This window comes from Stegodyphus dumicola, chromosome 8 (assembly GCF_044657685.1).
Source record: "Stegodyphus dumicola isolate Sdum_Otavi_A_Nest chromosome 8, ASM4465768v1".
Taxonomy (NCBI): Eukaryota; Metazoa; Arthropoda; class Arachnida; order Araneae; family Eresidae; genus Stegodyphus; species Stegodyphus dumicola.
This window is the reverse complement of record NC_140775.1, coordinates 69,720,795-69,741,220: the sequence shown is the minus strand read 5'-3', so window position 1 is coordinate 69,741,220 and position 20,426 is coordinate 69,720,795. Positions and strand designations below refer to the sequence as shown.

The following is a 20,426-nucleotide window of genomic DNA, read 5'->3' as shown; positions in this document are numbered from 1 at the left end:
TTTGCGCTATGTGACTTACACATATACGAATATATAAACTCTCTCTTTTTTTATTGTAGATGGTCATTGGTTTGATCTATCTATTATAGTTGCTAATGCCTTCTAAGAAATATTGTCAGTGGATATATCAGCAACAATGGCCCAGCCATTGTTGCTGATATAATGTGAGAGAATTATGGATTTGATGCGATTTCACCAAAAAAACAAAATTAAAAAAAAAAAAAAAAAAAAAAAAAAAAACCTCATTCGAATTTTGAAAAAATTGCTTCGACGGGCAATGCCTCTTGTCTAGATGCATCTATGTACCAAAGCCCTGGAGCTATTAGCTTATGTGCAGCATGAACGAAAGACACACACACACAGATTCTTCCTTTTATTATATATAGATTATATAATAATCCAACAATCTCAGAACAAGCTAAGAAAAACAGCAGGTACTTATTTAAAATAATATTTTTTATTTTACCACTTTTCATGACAAGATTCTTTTTAAAAGGTACAGCAAGTATTGAGACCTTTTTTTTTATTTATTATTATTATTTTTTAAATCGAGATCAAGGGTATCACTCTATTCTGTAATTCTGAATCTTTTGAAATATACTGGTCATCAAAATTAAAGGATAATGAGAAAAAATATACTCACTAAGTAAATGTTGCAACCAAAGCCCAATGCTAAAATTATTTATGTTAATTTAATACAATTGAACACAAAATGAACTCCTGCGCATATGTTAACACAGGAAGTATGCAAATTTGGTGATTGATGATGTGGTGCGCAACAGACACATGTTGGAATTCCGGTCTGTAGAAAAGTAGATTTAAAGTGAATGTGGTTTCAGAGAGTGATTAGCGTTCAGCAGTTATGGTTCAAAGGATTCATTTAAGTGAAGTTCGGAAGTGGCTAATAATTAGTTAAATCGAGGGCGGGCAAACATAAATGGAGGCCGCCTACAATTTGAATATCCCTCGAAGTGTCATGTCCAAGGTGTGGAGTTGCTTTCTAAACACTGGACCAGTTGATAGACAGCTTGGTTAAGGATGACCAAAGTAACAACTGTATCAGAGGACCATTTTTTGTCGTTGTCAGCCCAAAGACGTACCGTCTTTTTCCGAAAATAAGACACTGTCTTATTTTTTTTTTTTTTTTTTTGGTCCAAAATTCGCGCTAGGGCTTATTTTCGGGGAAGGGCAAAAATAAAAGTATATTTATATATTTTTATTTAATATTTATTTTACACAGAATACAGAAATTTAAATTTATTCAATTACAGTCATGTCATCTTCTTCTGGAACATCGTCATAAATAAAATTCTGAATTATATTCTGATTTTCTTCTAAATCCATTTCCTGTTGAATCATTGGTTCGAATCTCTCATATCTTGCGATATAGCTATTGTTAAATGAATACTTCTTGTTTAAGTAGCCTGTTCGTAGTGCATTGGAGACATCACTATCAGTTATTTTGTCCCATGAATTTTTTACCCTTTTGATTTTCGACTCATTCTGTGGGGGTTGAAAAAAGGTCGCTGCGTTGTATATGTCTCGGGGGTTACGGTTCAGCCCAAATTTCACCCCGACGAGAGTCTGCCCACGCTAACAGATGACGATGCCTTTCCTGTGAACGTATCTCTCTCGGGGCAATGGTGTACTGGTTAAGATAAATTCCAAGAATTAATTTGAAACGAACTGTAGAGGTAAACAATTAATTTCTCGGAATATTTTGTTTCAAACATTTCTCTGAAATACGAGTATTAGGAAAGCTAAACATATTATTACTTATACTTAATAAATCAACAGCATTTTTTAACGAATTCTTTTTGTCACTTTATTTTAACTAGGGATGATTTTCGGGAGATGTCTTATTTTACAAAAAGTTCTAAAAATCACGATAGGACTTATTTTCGGAGGATGTCTTATTTTACAAAAAGTTCCGAAAATCACAATAGGGCTTGTTTTCGGAGGATGTCTGATTTTCAGAAAAAGACGGTATGAAGCAGCTACAAGAGATTAGGTTTTGTCTTTCGGGCTAAGACAGGAACCTGAAATAGCCATTCAACTGCTGCATGAAGACTTAATGATGTTGGACTGTATGCAACAAAAACCAATGGTTTGGGTCCTGCTTAAGCTTCCAGAGGGAGCCATTTAAACTGGTGCTGTTGTCATCTTTAGTGGAGCTAAGACATCTGGACCCAAGTATTGTTTACTGATTAGTCTAGATATAAGGCCTCATTCAATTGAAACAGCGATCGTTGTATCCAGCATTAGCGATCACTTTTGAAAACGAATGATTTTTCGTATTCATTTGAAACAGTTCCCTACCAGTCGAACTCGTAGGGGTTGCCAGAGGTTACTTGATGCGCGATGCTGTTTGTCACGTGGTCGGAAGTTGTGTTTGTTTCGAAATAACCAATGAAAGAGCTACCAGATGTGCAGGTTGACTCCTCGTAACCATTCTTTAGGGTTGCAGTTCACGTTTGGTGTGTCATCTTTGGCTTTTCAGCGCTATTGTTTCAAAGTTTTATCTATGAAAATTCTTCAAAGGTATTATTTTATTTTAATTCTTTTATGAAAACAGCTAACCTAAAAGACACATTCCATTCACATAAATCATATACATGTGAAAACTATAGGTCAAGTAATTTTTTCATACTGAAAAAAAAGTGATTCAAAAGACCTTTTAAAGCAAAAGAAAAGAAAAATGTACCTAGTTCTATTAACAACTCAAAAAATACAATGTAATATATTCTAAAAGGAAAATTATATAATACACAATGATGTAGATTACATATATTTCATAAATACATAAAACTCTATAATAACTCTAATGTTCATAACTATATAATAAACGCCAACACATATCACATCATGGTACATAACACTGCTATGAAAGGAAGAATTTTTAATTAGAAACATACCTTTTATATTTATTTGATAACATAGACGAATAAAATATAAAGATGACAAGAAGTTATGAAAACACGTTATGCAACTTAAGAAACAGTAAGAAGCCTTTTAAGTTATTGCAATATCATAAGGCACTGATTAGGAAGTAAATATCATTTTTTCATTCTTTTACATCAGTAATACTTTTTTCATTAAAAACTTTAGCAGTGAAAGCCAAAACAGATTTATCATTGGCACCTCTGATGCAAGGTCACACAAAAATAAACTTGATTTAGCAAATTTCTAAAACATTAAAATCAAAAATAGTAAATTACAGTAACATATATTATTAAATTATTTTAATTACACATAAAAAATTGTCTGAATTAAATTAAGAATCACTGACTAAGCTTGTACAGCATTTTAAAACATATTTTATGTTGATACATTGGAAATAAATTGACAGCAATCGCAGTTAAATGAAAGAGCTGGAAATACAGTCTACATGATGTATAAATACAGTCAAAATTATTTGTTAAATACCTAAATTGATGCTTACCTTCTTCAAAATGAATATAAATACGATATATTAATGTTACTTTAAGGGAAACATTATATAATGCATAATTTCAATCATATTATCCAATGTTTAAATTTTTTTTTTTTTTTTTTTTACATTGGAGGCCGACTGACAGATTTGGCGACAATATAATAAGGTAAAAAAATAACATACGATTTTAAACCATGAATCCCGCATTAAAATTTAAATAAAAAGTGCACTTCGTAGTTATAATCACGCACAAAATTGAAATCAAATGTATAATATAATTATTTAAACTTTGTTCTTTCGCGATAATAACAATAAAGAAAATCACATCAGCATCTACTTATCGCCGTCGGTATCTGTGTATTGACTATACACATTCTGATATTCATTTTGTACATATAAAATCAGTTTGTCATTAATTAGCAATACTTAAATGATAATACACATTTCGCTGAAACATGAACACTTATTTTTTTAACAATTATGAAAACATACGAAGCTGAACTTACTTCAAAAGCGCACGGTCTTGCGATCGGAATCTATTCCAATGGACAAGAATTAATTACCTATTTTCTTCGTATTTCTTCATTTGTCGGGAAATAGAACATACTAAAGTTATTTCTGGAACGATATGAATAATTTGATGCAGTGCATCCACGCATATTTCTCTGAATTAGGTAGCAATCCATCAACACAAATGTAAACAACACAACGCTAAATCAATGTCCACTAGCAACAAGTGCACTTAATTTGGATGCAACACAGATGATGTGTCGGCTGCCCTTGCTAGGATCCTTATACACCCTATACTTTGATATAAGTTGATGCTCACTCAGCAGATCTAAAGCATTTTCTTTAGCGCACTTGATTTCTGTCCTCATGAAAGCACAAACAACACAGCCGCCATATTGATTCGATCGTTTTTCGCAGAGGAATGATGGGTTCCAAGTGATCGCTATGAGAACGAGCGATCGCGAGCTGAGAGTGATCGTTGCGTTTCAATTGAATACCAAAACAGCAAAATCAATCGCAACTGATGACGTATGACGACTAACGATCACTAAATGTTTCAATTGAATGAGGCCTTTAGTCTGAACAGTGATTCTAGACACGTTTTGATCTAGAAAGAGGAAGGAACATGCAACTTGCCTTCCCATGTGCTTGAAATATTCCGTTTACGCAACCATGCTTTAATGGTTTGGATAGGAATTGTGGCAGATGGCTGCACCAAGCTGAATATCTTTCAAGGAGGTTCTATAACCACACTGAGATATGTGGACGAGGTACTGGAACCCCAAGGATAGACTGTTTAGGGGTGCTATTGTCCCAATGCTTTGGCTAATGGATGACAATGCTCTGCCTCATTGAGCATATGTGATGTCGGAATACTTGCAAACAGAAGATAGCCCTCAAATGGATTGGCCATCTCACCCTCTCAACTTGAACCTGATTGAGCATGTGTGGGATGCCTTAGGGTGCCGATTTTCGGCACATCAAATTCCTCGCTGGGCCAACCAGGAGCTAAAAAGTGACATTCCGTTATACAAGACTTAGTCAACCCTTTAGGAAAATCTATGAAATCAAGATGTGAGGTATGTAAATACGTTCTAGTTGACCATACACTATATTAAAGAAAAATTTTTTTTTCACAAGAGATGGTTTAATTTTCCCATCATTTTCCAATTCCCATAAATTAGGTTTTGATTTCAATATTTCCGAATTATCAATTGCAAACACTAATTTATGTTAACTAATGCTTTTGTACAAATTGCTATTAATTTTTATTTAAGTATTAGTTAAGTTTTATCTCAATTGTTATCCTTTAAATTTGGTGATCAGTTTATTTTTAATTAAACTGCATGAGAAAATCTGAAAATATTTGAAGTACAATAAAAAAATACTCGATTTGCAAATATTTATTAAATAACATTACAAATAAAGGAAGAAATATTGCTGTATTATCAATGAACAGATTTTGAGATTATATTAATGTATGAAATGCCAGAAAACTGTAAAATGCAAGACGTAATGCAGATCTTCATATTTTCGTCATTTTAATTGTAGAAAAACATTAGGAGTAAGTACTAATGAATAGAAAGTGGTGAAAAGCATTTTACTGCATATGTTTTTGCAATGAATATCTGTGTTATATTTCAGTAATTTTGAAAATATTTATATGCTTTTTATTCATTTTCATTGATTAGATATATTTTTATTCAATAAAGTTCAAGCTATTTCAAACTTTAGTTCTGACTTTTATTATCCCAAAGGGTCATTAGCTCAGAAGGGCTATAAGTCTCGAAATGGCATTTTACATGGAATCACTATAAATGGCTGTTTAATTAACTCAAATTTTTGACTGGATATGGCAATTTTTAAAGCTATTTAAAGTGATTTGGACTGGCCTCAAGTGCTTTGTCCAACTGCAGTGAGGATATCAAGCATATTCTTCTTGAGTGCATTCATCATATCCAGCAGAAGAAGATACTTCAAATTTGAAGAACCTGTCTGTATCTTGGCCTCCAATTTATTCTGAAATTTTCCTAACTAAGGAGACAATTTCTGCTTTTTGAAATTTCATTCTCAATTTAGATTATTGAGCTATCATTATTTTATCACTTTTTATTTCATTTTATTTTTCTTTCCTTCCTTTATTTATCATTTTAATTTATTTATTGTTTTTTTTAATAAATGTTACCCATTTGCAGTGCTACTATACATTTGTTTGTTTTGCTACTGGTATAATTTACTTGTGTAAGCCTAATGGTATACTTTGTGGAAAAAAAAGAAAGAATGCTTGCAGATTTTATATTATGGCCAAAGGGGCTCTTTTTTTTTTTTTTCTTTCTTTCTTCTCATTTACACATACATACACATTTCAGAAGCATTTGGGCTAAAAATATTTAAAAACAGTATATAATTATAATTTTTAATAGACAGTCTCGCACGCTGGAGATAAAAGTATTTTATTCCATACATTACATTGCCATTGCTCTCTTTGAAGCCATCGAGTTTCTTAACACCTTGAGGACAAGCGCGAGAAGAACGAAGCGCAGCTATGGGATCAAACCCTTCGAAATGGAACGTTGCCACCTGCCCTCGCATTTTCAACAATTAAGCCTTTTACCAAAACATTCACATAAAATCAACATATTAATATAATGACCTCTGTTTTGAAGTTACATACTTAATATACTAATTCTTAATATGTACTAATATAAAGAATATCATATTAATAGAAATAAATGAAACATGCAAAATACTAAAATTATATCTATATACATGAAAACAAAATTACAAATATGAAATGTAAAAGAAAATGAAACAATAATTATCTGTTGGTAATTAAATTTTAATTTAATAATTCCGCTCTGCGTGGAATAATTCAAAGGACAATGATAGCTTTTTTTCGATGAACATATGCAGATCAAGTAAGATGTATCATGCATCGGAAAAGCCAATATCTTTCCCCTTCTGTTTCTAGGTTAATTAAAAAGTTACTTTTTAATTAACCTAGAAACTCTACGCTAAGTTTTAAAATAAATATAAAAAAAGGCAACTATTTCATCACGGAAGTTTGGCGATGTTACACCCACTATAGTCAACTAGATGTGTTTTCTCACATTCTCCTAACAAACAAACAAACAAAAAAAAAAAAAAAAAAAAAAAAAATTTGAGCTGAATGTACTTGCTCACATTCTAATAATGAAAAACGCAAAGAATAAAAAGGAAGACAACAAAAAAATTAAATTCCTAATAAAATAAACAAACATGCCGGTGTTTTAAAGAGCTGCGATTCCCAGTTTGTTTACACCAATAAATCTGTCAAACCCAGAAGCACAGAACAGAAACTAATGCTTACACATAAAGGTCAAAAGCCACATGACTTAACAAATGTGAAAACTGTTACTATTTAGCGCCAATTACTGGCATTTAAAAAAAATTTTTAAATTGTTCCATTTTCAAGTTACGTATATGTGACACTGGCTGAAGAGATTGATCAGAGCTCTTCATGTATAAGCGACGCTGGGCAAGAGTGGAATCGTTGCATCGTGCCTACGCGACGTTGGTCCTGAATGGATTAATAAAAAATTTGTTTAAAAAATATGAAATAGATAAAAAAGCCAATTCAAGATTCGGGCTTCCAGGTGCCCATATTCAGGTGGAAGACTACGTTACTCAAAATTTGATGGCTCTAGGTAACTTTTTTTCACAATGCAAGAAACATATATACATTCATGCAGATGGCAGAAAAGGGTAATAATATTTGGTGCTTAAAAAAAAAAAAAAAAAAAGAGCTGAATGTACTTGCCCACATTCTAATAATGAAAAACGCAAAGAATATACTGGATATGATATCTTCTGCTGCTGGATATGATGAATGCACTCAAGAAGAATATGCTTGATATCCTCACTGCAGCTGGACAAAGCACTTGAGGCCAGTCCAAATCACTTTAAATAGCTTTAAAAATTGCCATATCCAGTCAAAAATTTGATTTAATTAAAAATCTGTTGAAAACTGATCAACTTTTGTCCAGTGAAAAATTGTAGGGAAAAGCCCTTTGGTCCGTTGTGCTTTTGATGAGCCCAAATATTATTCTCTGTTCCAAGTAGCAATAAAATCACTTCTATAAAAGCATTTTCAATGAGAAAGATTTGTGATGTTTTCTGCCTAGCTTTGCTAGAACATCAGCTCTCTGATTTCCAAAACTTCCAGTGTCCATGAACGTAAGCAAAATGAATGTTGATATCAAGGTTTTGCAAGGTCTTAATAATAACCTGAATTTCAACAGCAAGTTTCTCTGAAACACTGATTTTCTGTAATAATTATAGCAAAGAAAGAAACTCTCTCCCTATTAAAATATGCATTGAACTCAAACCACTACAAGAATTTTGAATCCATTTCACCGCGAGGTTTAAACATAGCAACTTCGCCTGCAAAACAGAGCTCTTATAATTAATTCTGTACTGTATGAAATCTCTTTCTTGTTTTATTTATGTATTTATTTTTTAGGTTGTGCTAGCAAGTATGCCTGGAATGGAATGTGGCTTTTCCCGTGAGCTATTTATTCAGTGGTGTGGCAATGAAAGAAATAGCATTATTCTTACATCACGAGGTCTACCTGGTACATTAGCACGGACACTTATTGAATCTCCGGAAAAAAGGACAATAGAATTACAAGTAATTATACTTTTCTTTGTTTGGTTAAATTTCTGAATTTTGATTTAAGTTTCTTAAAAATTTGGCATAAATGAAATAAAACAGAATTTTGATAATGTGCGTATCTGGGATCAAGTGAGTGCACATCTGGTCATGTAAATTATAAATCATACTTTTCTGCATCATGTTTATGTTCTCACTTTTGTAATTTTTTGCATTAAAGTTGGGTTGTTTACACATGAGTAACTAATTAAACCATCACGTAAGAATTTTTAATCAGAATTTATTAAATGTAAAGCTATAATACATTAAAAATATACTTATGTATAAAGAAAATAATGGCAGTGCAAGTCAAAAATGAAAAAAGTGGTTAAATGATACAGAATTTTTTGTGGAAATAATGAATTGTTTTATATAGCATTGAAGTTTGAAGTATTTTATGAAAAACATGACAAAAACTTAACATGAGGGTTTTAACTAAATTCAATATGCATGCTAATTCTACCAACCCATTCTATTTATGTGCAGTTGAATTAACATTATTAGTAGCTTACAAAATGTGCTAAATTGAAATTTTGGATTTATTGACAGAAGCTTTTACTGCTACATATCTCCTCATTATCTTATTTTCATTTTAAATGCCAGAAAATTCTATACAAGGACAGTTTTTACAAATTTATTTATATTCGATGTTGACGTACAGTAAACTACATTGGTTAACATGAAATAATACAACAATCCCTACAAACTACTGTATATTATCATGCATTTTGTTTCTCTTAACACGAAACAAAAATCGCTTAACACAAAAAGATATCCTTTCTGAAAATGAAAAAAAATACGGAAAACACCGGCCTCGCAGACGAGATTTAAGAGGGCTGTGAAATGAAAGAGAGGTGGTTTCACATATTTCGTAGAAAGGAGGCTAACTTGGCTTTGAAATACCCTCGGAATAGCAAGTGACACAAGCCACTTTTGTTTATCTGAAATTCTTTCAGCTATTTCGTATAGAGTTCATTTTTATGATCCTCAAATAACTTCTTGACATCTTCGTTGCTACTTTTCAAGCCATTGGTTTTGCCTAGAGGTGTGATCTCATAATTAAAAAAAAGTGCTTAAGTGTCAGAACTCTAAGTCTGTAGCTAGAATGCCATAACTTCCTCCAAGCCAAATTCGTAGTCCTCTAAATAACTCACTGTCTGTCTTTTTATTGAGAGCTAAGCAATGGGAAATATTAAAATGATATCTCAGAAGATCATGAATGTTAATTTTATCTCATAGATTACCTCAAAACACCTTTGAAAATCATTTGTTTTTGATTGAAGTGTTTGTTACTCAGGGCATTTTTTTGTCATCCAATGTGATGAGATTAGATGATTTCTTCATGAACTGTATTGTTGGTGATGTGAGCTGTTTGTGATCTGAGGCTCCACCACATAAATAAAAGTTACAAAAATTCTGATTATATACACTTGAGGAAACCAGTCTGCTGGAATCATCATTTATTTATATTTCTGTATAAATAAATTATTTATATTTTGCAAGCATGTAAAAGTTGTAAATGGTAGTCTTGTATCATTCTTTCTGCTAATTCATGTTTGGCTGGAAGTACAATGGGGCACTGGAGGTTTTCATCGTCATGTCTTCTCAAAATCTTCATTTTCAATCTTATAATCCCGTCTTCATCTCTGAAAGTAAAATGTCCCTTCAATTGTTCTTCACTAGAGAATGCTTCTTGTTGAACGATCTTCAATAATTTCTTCTCAGCAATGTCCAATTCTTCAACACTCGGGGTTTTGCCATAATTTCTTCCTCCATGTCTACAATTATTTATGAATCGTAGAATCCAAGAAATCATTCTCACAATTTAAAGTAACTTGAAAAGTAAATCAGATACTATTTTTTAGCGGTGATATTAGCCAAAGTCAAAATAATGTTCTTTTGCTTTTCTTTCATAATTTCTTCTTCGTTAGTAATCACTTCACTAGTTGGCCACTCTTTATCGTTCTTCATAAGCCATTCTGGCCCATGCCACCAGCGATATTTCACAAAACTTCTAATCGAACACCCTTGTGATGGTATATCTGCTGGATTCGAATTTCCTGGAATGTGACACCATTCAGATTCCGATGACAATTTTCGTCTCTTTTACTCTATTTGCAACAAATGGCATCCAATGGTCATCTCTTTGGATCCAAGAAAGAGCAGTACTCGAATCTGTCCAATAGTTCCTTGGAACGTTGTCTAATTTGAATGTTTGTAAAGCAAAAGCTGCGAGTCTGACTCCTATACAGCAGGATAATAATTCTAGACGATTTAAGGTCATTTTTCTTAATGGACTCACTTTACTTTTAGCTAGAAGAAAATACACTGATACATTTTCACTTGTTTCTTTTCTTAAATATATCACACATCCATAGGTTTGTTTACTTGCGTCACAGAACGTATGAAGACTAAGACTTTCATTTCCATTTATATCTAAAGCCCTTGGAGTTCTAACACTGGATAAAAGTGACAAATCATCAATCCACGAATAGAACTCTTTTCCTAAGTCTTTGGGTATATTTGTATCCCAATCAATTTTTAACAACCATGTCTTTTGTATGAGTAGTTTAGGTGTTAGCGTTATAGGGTAGAGAAAACCCATGGGGTCGAAAATGCAATGTACCGCAGACAATATATTTCTTCTGGTAAGATTCACTGGTTTGTAAGTAGCAGTCTCCACCTCACAGAAAAGGCTATCATCTTCCTTATCCCACAAAATTCCCAATACAAGAGTAGGTTCTATACTGTCTTCAGATTTCAAAAGAGAAGTGTGCTCCCACCCTCTCAGATCAAATGACGCAGAATCTAATATCTGTTTCGATTCCTTGATGAATCGCGTGTCTCTTCATCGGGAACCGATGTAATGCAATTACCTACATAAAATGATTCTTTTAAATTTTTTGCTGTTTTAGGATATTTAGACAAATTTAGATCAATGTGATGGTTTAATACAGCAGCCAATAAAAAGGGACTGCAATTCAATCCAAAAACAATGCGTTTATGTCTAAAAACTCTTAAGTTCTTCCTTGTCAGTCTTTCCACCATAAAAATCATAAGAAATCTCGATCACTCTTATTTACTGACATTTGCAAAAAAGCCTTTCTTATGTCTGAAATAACTCCTATTCTATTCTTGCAAAATCTTAAAATTACAGGAATAATTTGTTCCATCAAATTTGGACTCTTTTCTAGGCAATTATTAAGTGAGCGTGAACTTTTGTCCTTACGGGAAGCATCAAAAACCGGTCGCAATTTCGTGATCGAAGTTTCTTTGAATACCCCTTTATGTGGTAAATAGTGACACTGATTATTCATTTTGTGTTCAGGGACTTCTGCTATAATTCCTTCATTTAACCAATCTGTGAAAACATTTTCGTAATCCTCGAATTTGCCCTTTTGTATCAACCGGTGTGTCGTACTGTTTAAACGCTGTATTGCAATATCGAAATTTTGACTTAAACAGTCCTTTTCTGTTACCCAAGGCAACTGAACCTCATATCGTCCCTCTTTAAAGGTAACAGTTTCGTTAAAATGATCCAATGCGGCAATTTCCATTTATTTTCTACATTTTCTTTCAACAGGTTCTTGAATCCCCAATAAATCTAATTTCCACAAATTTTCAATATTCGATGTGTGAATTAATAAAGAAGTCAATGTGACGGCATTAGTCACATTTTCCTTATCTTCAATACGATCAAACAGTTTTCCCATTAAAATCCAACCCATTTTGGTTTCCATTGTAACTAATGTTGAGTTCAAGCGTTCAGTTTTGTCTTACTAATTTCCAATAATTATCAGCTCCAATGAGTAAAGATACGTTGTTGTTATCTAAAGATTCGTGATCAAAATCTGCTAAAATTATTCCCCTCTCTTTTAACAACTCCTTAATATTTTGCGGAGGATAGTCTAGCTCAGCACTCGATATCTCATCAGTCTCTAAAACCTGAATAATTAATTCCTGGTTATCGAAAATGTTTTTTATTTTTACTTCTACTCGCACACAGTTCTGTTTGGTAGGCACTTGAGATCTGAAAAAAATGAATCATTATTTCTTCCCTTCCCATGACTTTTAATCCCAGTTGTTTAGACAGACGTTTCTGAATATACGAGTGTTGACGAGCGCTGTCAAATAAACAACGAACTAATTTATTGTGTGACCTACTTTTGAGTTCTACTGTCGCCGTCTGTAAAAATATTTTATTCCTACCAATGCTAATAATATTGCACGTTGAATTTTCTACTCCTTTTGATTGCGATGCTTTGGGTTTTTTCTCATTTTTCTAACAAAGGGTTGCATTATGTTTTTTGTGGCAGTATACACAAGAGTTTTTCTCAGAGCAATCGGAAAACCGATAACCTTGAGCCAGACAAACATCGACCTTGTAATCTGAGTACATTTCGTTTTTCATTTACACTCATACTACACTTTTCACTATTATGTGTGTTATTTTTGCAAGAAATACAATTTTCTTTTTTTACGGGACCTAATAATTCTGCTGCCGACGAGGGGTTAACTTTAGAGTTAAATTAATTTTTTGTGTATTTATAATTACTTTTGTGTTTGTCGAATTTATTCTTTCCGTTCAATGGAACGAATTTTGGTTCCAGTTTGTTAACTGCGTACATTTGTTCGCCGCATTCAATTTCGTTTTTCAAAAAAGCAATTAAACCTGTAACATCAGATTCCTCTTTTGGATCACGCTTTTGGTGATATTCGAGAATCAAATCATGAGGCAATAATTTCAATAATATTGGATTTAACAAGTGTCCGTACGGACCTGAAGTTACTCCTAAATTACTTAAGCTTTGAATGTTTATTTCACAAGCGTCGTGTAATCTTCTTAGTGCATTTAAGTTAGAAGAATTTTTAACTGGTTCTATGTCCAAAAAGATTATTCATATGTGATTTTATAATTTTCTCTGGTTTTCCAAAGCGTTCTTCTAAAAGTTCGAAGCACGAATCGTAATTGTGTTGTTCGGTTAACTGAAATCCTTCAACATTATATGCTTGCCCTATCAATAATGATTTCAAGTATACGAATTTTTCGATCTTGGTTAACGCTTTATTCTGATCAATCGCAGCTTGAAAACTATTAAAATATTCTGACCATTTTCCTGCATCTCCTGAGAATTTTGGAATATTTAACTTTGGCAATTTCATATTATCATGACGATACATTTATTTCAGAAACAGAAGTGTTCAAAGAATTTGCATCTGATGCATTTTTCACAGACAAATTTTCATTACATTTATTTAATCTTATTTTAACTCTAAACTTTGCAGACATAATTTGTTCATTGTATTTATCACTTGCAGAAACATCTTTTTCAAATTCTTTAGCATCATTTAACTGAGTTTCAATTTGTGAATTCAACATTTTCAACGTGTTTTCTCTTTTGAAAATTGTTTCATTCATCTCCTGCAATTCCTCAATGTTTGTGTTTCCGATATATTCAGATAACAAAGATTCTATTTTTGTAATTAATTTCGTAAGGCTACTGCATTCATTCGTACGTTTCTGCTTCAGTTTGTCTAAAGCTTCCATGTTTAAAATTGACTAATCACAATATTGAAACTCAGTTATTTTTTTCCAAATTTTCAAAGAAAAAGGAATTGCTTACCTGTTTACAGGTAATCCATCTGCTGATCTTTGAAATTCTAATCCAAATGTTCCTTGGTGAAGGCACTACTAAAATATGTTATTTCTGTAATCCATAGTTCTATTTGGTAGAGCTTTCGATTTGTATATTCAATTCAAATCACTATTTCATTTAAGTCTTAATGATTTTTATTTACACACATCTTTTATATTACAATATATACATAATTCGAGATTAATGTCAAATCAAAAGATGGGGATTATCCCCCCTTCATATCAAATTCTATCGAGAGAAACCGAGTGAGCGACTGCTCTCTTCCAAGTTCGTTTTTTCAACTCCTCGTTGCCACTGGCAGAAGAGAAATTTTCGCTCATTTCGAGTTCGAGTTGTAACAACAGGAGTATTCCATTTCGATGACATTGCCTCAATAATCAATCAACTAATGGATAGCAAAATCTGTAGTATGGTTCCAAATCCGGGAAATATTGCTACCGATAATAAAGAAAGTGACAGGTTGTAAAGAATGGAAAAATTTTGATTAACAATCTAGTGGGAAGTTTCAACATGTATTACAGGACTTTAAAACTGAACAAGAAATTATGTCTGTCTATAAAATTAAAGAGAAAGTATTAGCAGAAAAAATGAAGGAACTAAAACAATTTACATTAAAAGAAGTGTTTAATAAAAGAAAAAAAAATTTTTTTCAAATTTTTCTTCTCTCAAGGTCATAAATGATTCATTATTTCATAAACAACTACTTCAGATTTTTAATTTTATGATTTCTGCATATCAACTGACTGAATTTAAACTGATGATCTAAAATCTAGAAAATTCCCAAATCTGGAATCGAAGCCCTGAGCAGTTCAGATCTTGGACTTTATAGTTTAAAAGTATTTTTTTATTTTATTTTAAATAAGCTATATATTTAAAACACTTGAATGTGCTAGTGTGCTCCAACTCTTGCATATTTCATAGATTCTTTCAGCACAGTGAATGATTTTAGGTATTAATACTACAGCACATCCTACTCTAATCCGGTCTCTAATCGGACGTCAAAGCCACAAACTTACGCATGCATGTTTGATGCATGCGTCCACTACACATGTACGTAAAGCCAGTAAAGCATTTACCCATGCGCGCTTCCGATAGTGAAGAAAGTAAGAGAACGTTATTGAAAACGAAAAAATTTTGATTGACAAGTTAGTTGGTATTCTCGACACAGCAATTGCAGGACTTGAACAGTGGAACTTTGTAACTGAATAAGAAATTATGTCTGTTTATAGAACTAAAGAGAAAGTATTAGCACAAAAAACGAAGCAACTTACATTGATAGAAATGTTTACTAAAGTAAACAAATAAATAATAAATATTAAGCTGCGGTTTTTTTTTTTTTTTTTTTTAAGTTTTTATTTTGATACCCTTTAGATCATGATTGCTCTTTATTTCATAAGTTACGGTTTCATATTTTTAATTGTATTATTTCCGCATGCCATCTTACCAGATTTAAATTGATGATCTATAATCTGGAATCGCCGAAGTCCCAACGAGTACGGATTACGGACTTTGTACTGTATTATATGTTACAGTGCTTTGAGAACTTGATTTTATTACTCGTGTATGGTACCTGTCAGAGTGTTGAGTGAATAGCACATTCTTCAGTCCATGGAACAAATGATTATCATTCATTTCTTATTATAGGTATTGGTGTCAGAGCTCTTAAATTTTTGCAGAAAATATGAAGACAGTGTCAAACTGTTGTAACATAAGTGGATATGATATGCTGCCATATCCCTGGTATAGTTGATTTTAGCCCTCAGTATTCTCTAGGTGCTGCTACAATAGCTCAAGAGTAAATACAACTCAACCAGGAAGTAAATTATAAAACAGCTTCCAGAATGGGAAAGATTCATTGCAGAATGCTTTGCAAGTCTGTAATAATTCATTCCTTTCAATGAGACCAAATTAAAATGCTATTTTGTTCAGAGCCATACATACATGTTTCGGTATAATTTTCAGTAATGCAATGCGTGCTGAAGTTTAAAAAAAATTAGTTAAATTGGGTAGAATGAAACAAAAGTAAATATGTGTGTGTGTGTATTACTTTTTATATAATTTTTTTATTCATGCATAAACAGAACAAGTCATAACATTGAGCAAGATACTTATGTAAAAAATGGTAGCCAAACTATTTGGTATAATTTTTTATGCCTTTTTTAGGGAGAATACTTGTATTTTTATTGAGAGAAAAGAGATCTAAACTAATATGCGAGGAAATTTTTCAGATCTTATGTTATGTTCAGCTTTGTTGTTTAAAAAGAAATAAAAAATATATGTACTTTTGGAACTGTAACAAATATTAATTTTTAATTTATTTAAATATCAAAATTTTTTTCAATGTATAGATTCGTAGAAGAGTTCGTTTGGAGGGAGTAGAATTGGAAGAATATTTGAAGCAAGAAAAAGAAAAGGAATTAGAAGCAGCTAGGCATCGAGCTGAAAAAGAAGCGTAAGTTTGTATTTAGTTATATGGAGTATTGTGCTAAAATATTAAAACTATATATATATATTCTTAACTTCTTGCAATTACTGTCCTCATGGTTTCTGTTTTTTATTTTTGAGCATCTTTCCCATTTTTATGCAAAGATTGTTAGTGTTACTGTATCAGAATGAAGAAATATTCCAGGTACATAAATAAAAAGCATTTTATCTTATTTTACTCATGGAATATTACTTGAATACAAGTTGGTCACTTTTTAAAAAGCTGATGAGTTTGCAGTCTGACTGACTGAAAATGAAAAAGATATGCATATGTAAGATAAAAAATATGTAACTATGAATTATATATTAAATTAACTATAAGCCCTTAATTCCTCTTTTTAATTTGGGCACTTTCCCCCTCTAATCTAAAAATAATAATAGCTTTTTCAATACTGCATCATATAAGAAAACATTCTGCATTATGTCATCTTAACCTTCTGCACTGCATACAGTTCTTAGGACAAATTTTATTATACGTACCGCTGCAATCAAGCTATGCCCTCTCTTTCACCCTTCTTTTGTGCTATGGTTTCGATGAACTGCTCTTTTTGCCCTGTTGTTCATTACTTGAAGATGGGCTAAGTTTCAAAATTGTGAGATGCTTTATTCAATAATAAAAGTATGTCTAATTCGACCACATCTGTTTGCAAGTCTATCATTTCCATCTACTCAGCTGTATTAGCCTGTGTGTGCAGTTTGGGAATCAACAAGCCATCTACATAATCAAATCATTGTACACACATATATATTTATATATTATTTCCCTTTGCTTTTATGTAATATGCGCCTAAGGATAAAAATGATTTTAAATAGAATTTTGAGCTTAATGTGAAAATTTTTGAAGGTGTGAAAACATTTTTTCTTAATTTTTCATGTAGCAGTTTTTAAGTAGTTGAAATATTAAAGTTCTCAGAGTTGTCACAGGAGCAGAGAAGCTTTTAAGACAATACAAAAACAAAAATGTCATCTAGAAAATTCTGATGTGATGTCAGATATCAAAACCTATCAACATCAGATCAAGTTGCTTATCTCAAATTGTAAAGGATGCTTTGGACAATCGAAATATTATAGCAGTTTTTATTTGATTTTAAAAGCAGCTATGATATGGATGGAGAGAGAAACTGCACCAAAAATTACTTGGTGCAAGAGTTAGTGGAAATAAGTGTAGGTGGATAAGGTCTTTCATTGTTCAACATATTTGCAAGATCAGATTTGGTAATGACTTCTCTAAATGTTCCATCTGCTTCACGATGCAGTTGAAAGTTACACATTGTTTAATATCTACATCAATGACTTAATTTCTGCCTTAGATGCCATTAAAGATGCCAGTTGTGTGCTCTTTGCAGATGATCTTGTTTTTTGGGGGCAGGCATGGCAGCAAAATGCGAAATCCTTGATAGAACTGAAAATTAATTGGGCTCTTGGTATCACTATCATAATGATACTTTGAAAATAATATGACTTTGAATTTGAAGAAGTCTGTCTTCCGGTCTTTTTTGCTGGCCTGTCATTCATTCCTCCTAGACTTTAAGTGCAGAAATGTTGCTCTTGCACAAACTAGCAAGTTTAATTATTTCGTTGTGACTACAAATTGAACTAGAAGTCTCATATTGAATTGATCTCAATTCAACCTTGAGCTGAGTGACTTGTTTTAAAGCTACTATCTGGATCCGTTTGGGAATGTGATAGATCAATTAAATGTGCTAGATTTTTACACGCTACTTGTAAGACATTTACCTGCCTTTAATTACTTACTGCTGTTGAACCATCTATTTTGGTAGGTGATCAAGTTTTAAGAAACCAGAACTTTTACAGAATTAGGCTGTAAGGCTCATTACTGGGGCCGTCAAATCAACATTCTTTGATGCTATGCTTTTATTGATAAACGATAAACCCATTAAAATTATCTTTGAAGAAAAAGGTTCTGATTTTTTTATTAAAACTTAATTAGTTCTGAAAATAAGTACTGGATTAATTATCCAATTAACACTAGAAATTTAAAACAAAAAAAGGGTTTTGTTCAGTTTGCCCAGGATATCAGATGAAATTTTGAGTTGCCAGATAATATTCAACAAAATTTTTAAACCCATTTGAAATTGTACAGATTGAAATAAATTTTATGCCTATCTTGTGAATCATATTTCAAGAGAAACAAGTCTACAGATGTTTTTGAGCCCACCACTGGCCGAGCGGTAAAGTCGCTGAACACTGGTAGTTCAGTCCGAGGTTCGAATTCCGCGAACAGGATGGTTGCATGGGTGTCTTCGTGGTTTTCCCCATGTGTAACGTGTATATAAGCCAGTTTCCCTTAGAAAGTCCTCCACGAAGGCAACCCTTCCCTTAGGCAGATAGCCCTAGTGTGCTTTGCCATAATTAAATACACCTACAGATGTTTTGAAATGTTATGGTCTAGATACTATTGACATGGTGTATCCAAAATCTGAGTAGTTTCATATTTGATCTTATTACTGCAGGTTCAGGAATCAGCATATTTTCCCTTTATGCTTTAGCGGAGAAATTTCAAACAACTTTTGATGAAGAAGTGGAGGCTATACGAATTCCTCTGAAATATTTGTTGGTTTTTTAGGACACATTTGCTAAGAGTAATTATTTTTTCTGATTCCTGGGATGCAGTGCAGGCCATCATTTCTTCAATTTTACCCTCGTCAAAGGAAATCTGCCAGTGTCAGCACTGTTAACAGAAGATGGCTTTAGAAATGAAATGTGAGGTCTTTCAGTGCATACCTGGTCATCGTGGCATTTTTGGAAACAAGCAAAACGACTGCCTCGCAAAAGTGCTATTTAGACTACAACAAACAATATTTTCGACATGTCAAGCAAATAATGAAAAAATTATAAATTGCAAATTCAAAATAAGATAAAGTGTTGGAGAATAGAAGATCTCTCAGCAGTTCCGTACAGTCCACAATGTGAAACTTTTGCTTAGTTCTGGTTCCTGACTGAACATGACTGCTTGGCAGAGCACCTCCATTGCATTAGAATTTGTTGAACTTTGGCTGCCCTCTCTGTAATTCGGCAGATTCAATTAATAGAAACTACCTTCATCGATCATTCACTTCTTGCCAACTCTAAAACTGTATGTTACTGACGTGCTAGAGAACTCTTGAGGCAATGACTTGAGGTCACTTTTATGTATACCTCTGATTCTTTGTTTGTGCTTGCATTGTTAAAAAAGAAAAAAAAAAAAGACGGATGTCTGATTAAGTACACATAGAGAAAAAGGGGGTATGAATTAATGCAGGAGTTCAACTCATTTTTCAGGAAAACAAACTTTCTTATTTTCCTGAAAATTGAGTTGAACTCCTGCATTAATTCATACCCCCTTTTTGTTATTCCCAGAAGACTCCACAAAAATCAATGTTTGCAGAGTTGCCAACTCTCCCAATTTAGGCGGGAGATTCCCGATTTTCGAACGCTCTCCCGCCAACACGATTTACAATATATTTCTCCCGACTTTTTCTTATTCTTAATATTTCTCACGATTTTTATGGAACTTGGCTTAATACTTCGTTAGATGAACTCCCCCCCCAAAAAAAAGTGATTTTTGACGTCTGAAAGCAACTGAATTTTCTCTAGATTATATCTAAAATAAAACCTTGCGAATCAGATGAGAATTTCTGCTTTGTGAGTG

At 32.6% G+C, this 20,426-nt stretch overlaps 1 protein-coding gene across 2 annotated transcripts in view; it reads left to right on the top strand.

The window, feature by feature from the left end:
- Nucleotides 1-20,426, top strand: part of Cpsf100 (cleavage and polyadenylation specificity factor subunit 2) — a 108,390-nt gene that overhangs the window by 39,796 nt on the left and 48,168 nt on the right. For both annotated transcript variants that reach the window (XM_085821978.1, XM_085821979.1), the window contains exons 9-10: nucleotides 8,445-8,612; nucleotides 16,639-16,742. In XM_085821978.1, the coding sequence (XP_085678104.1) occupies nucleotides 8,445-8,612; nucleotides 16,639-16,742 (272 nt within the window). The remainder of the gene's footprint in view (nucleotides 1-8,444; nucleotides 8,613-16,638; nucleotides 16,743-20,426) is intronic.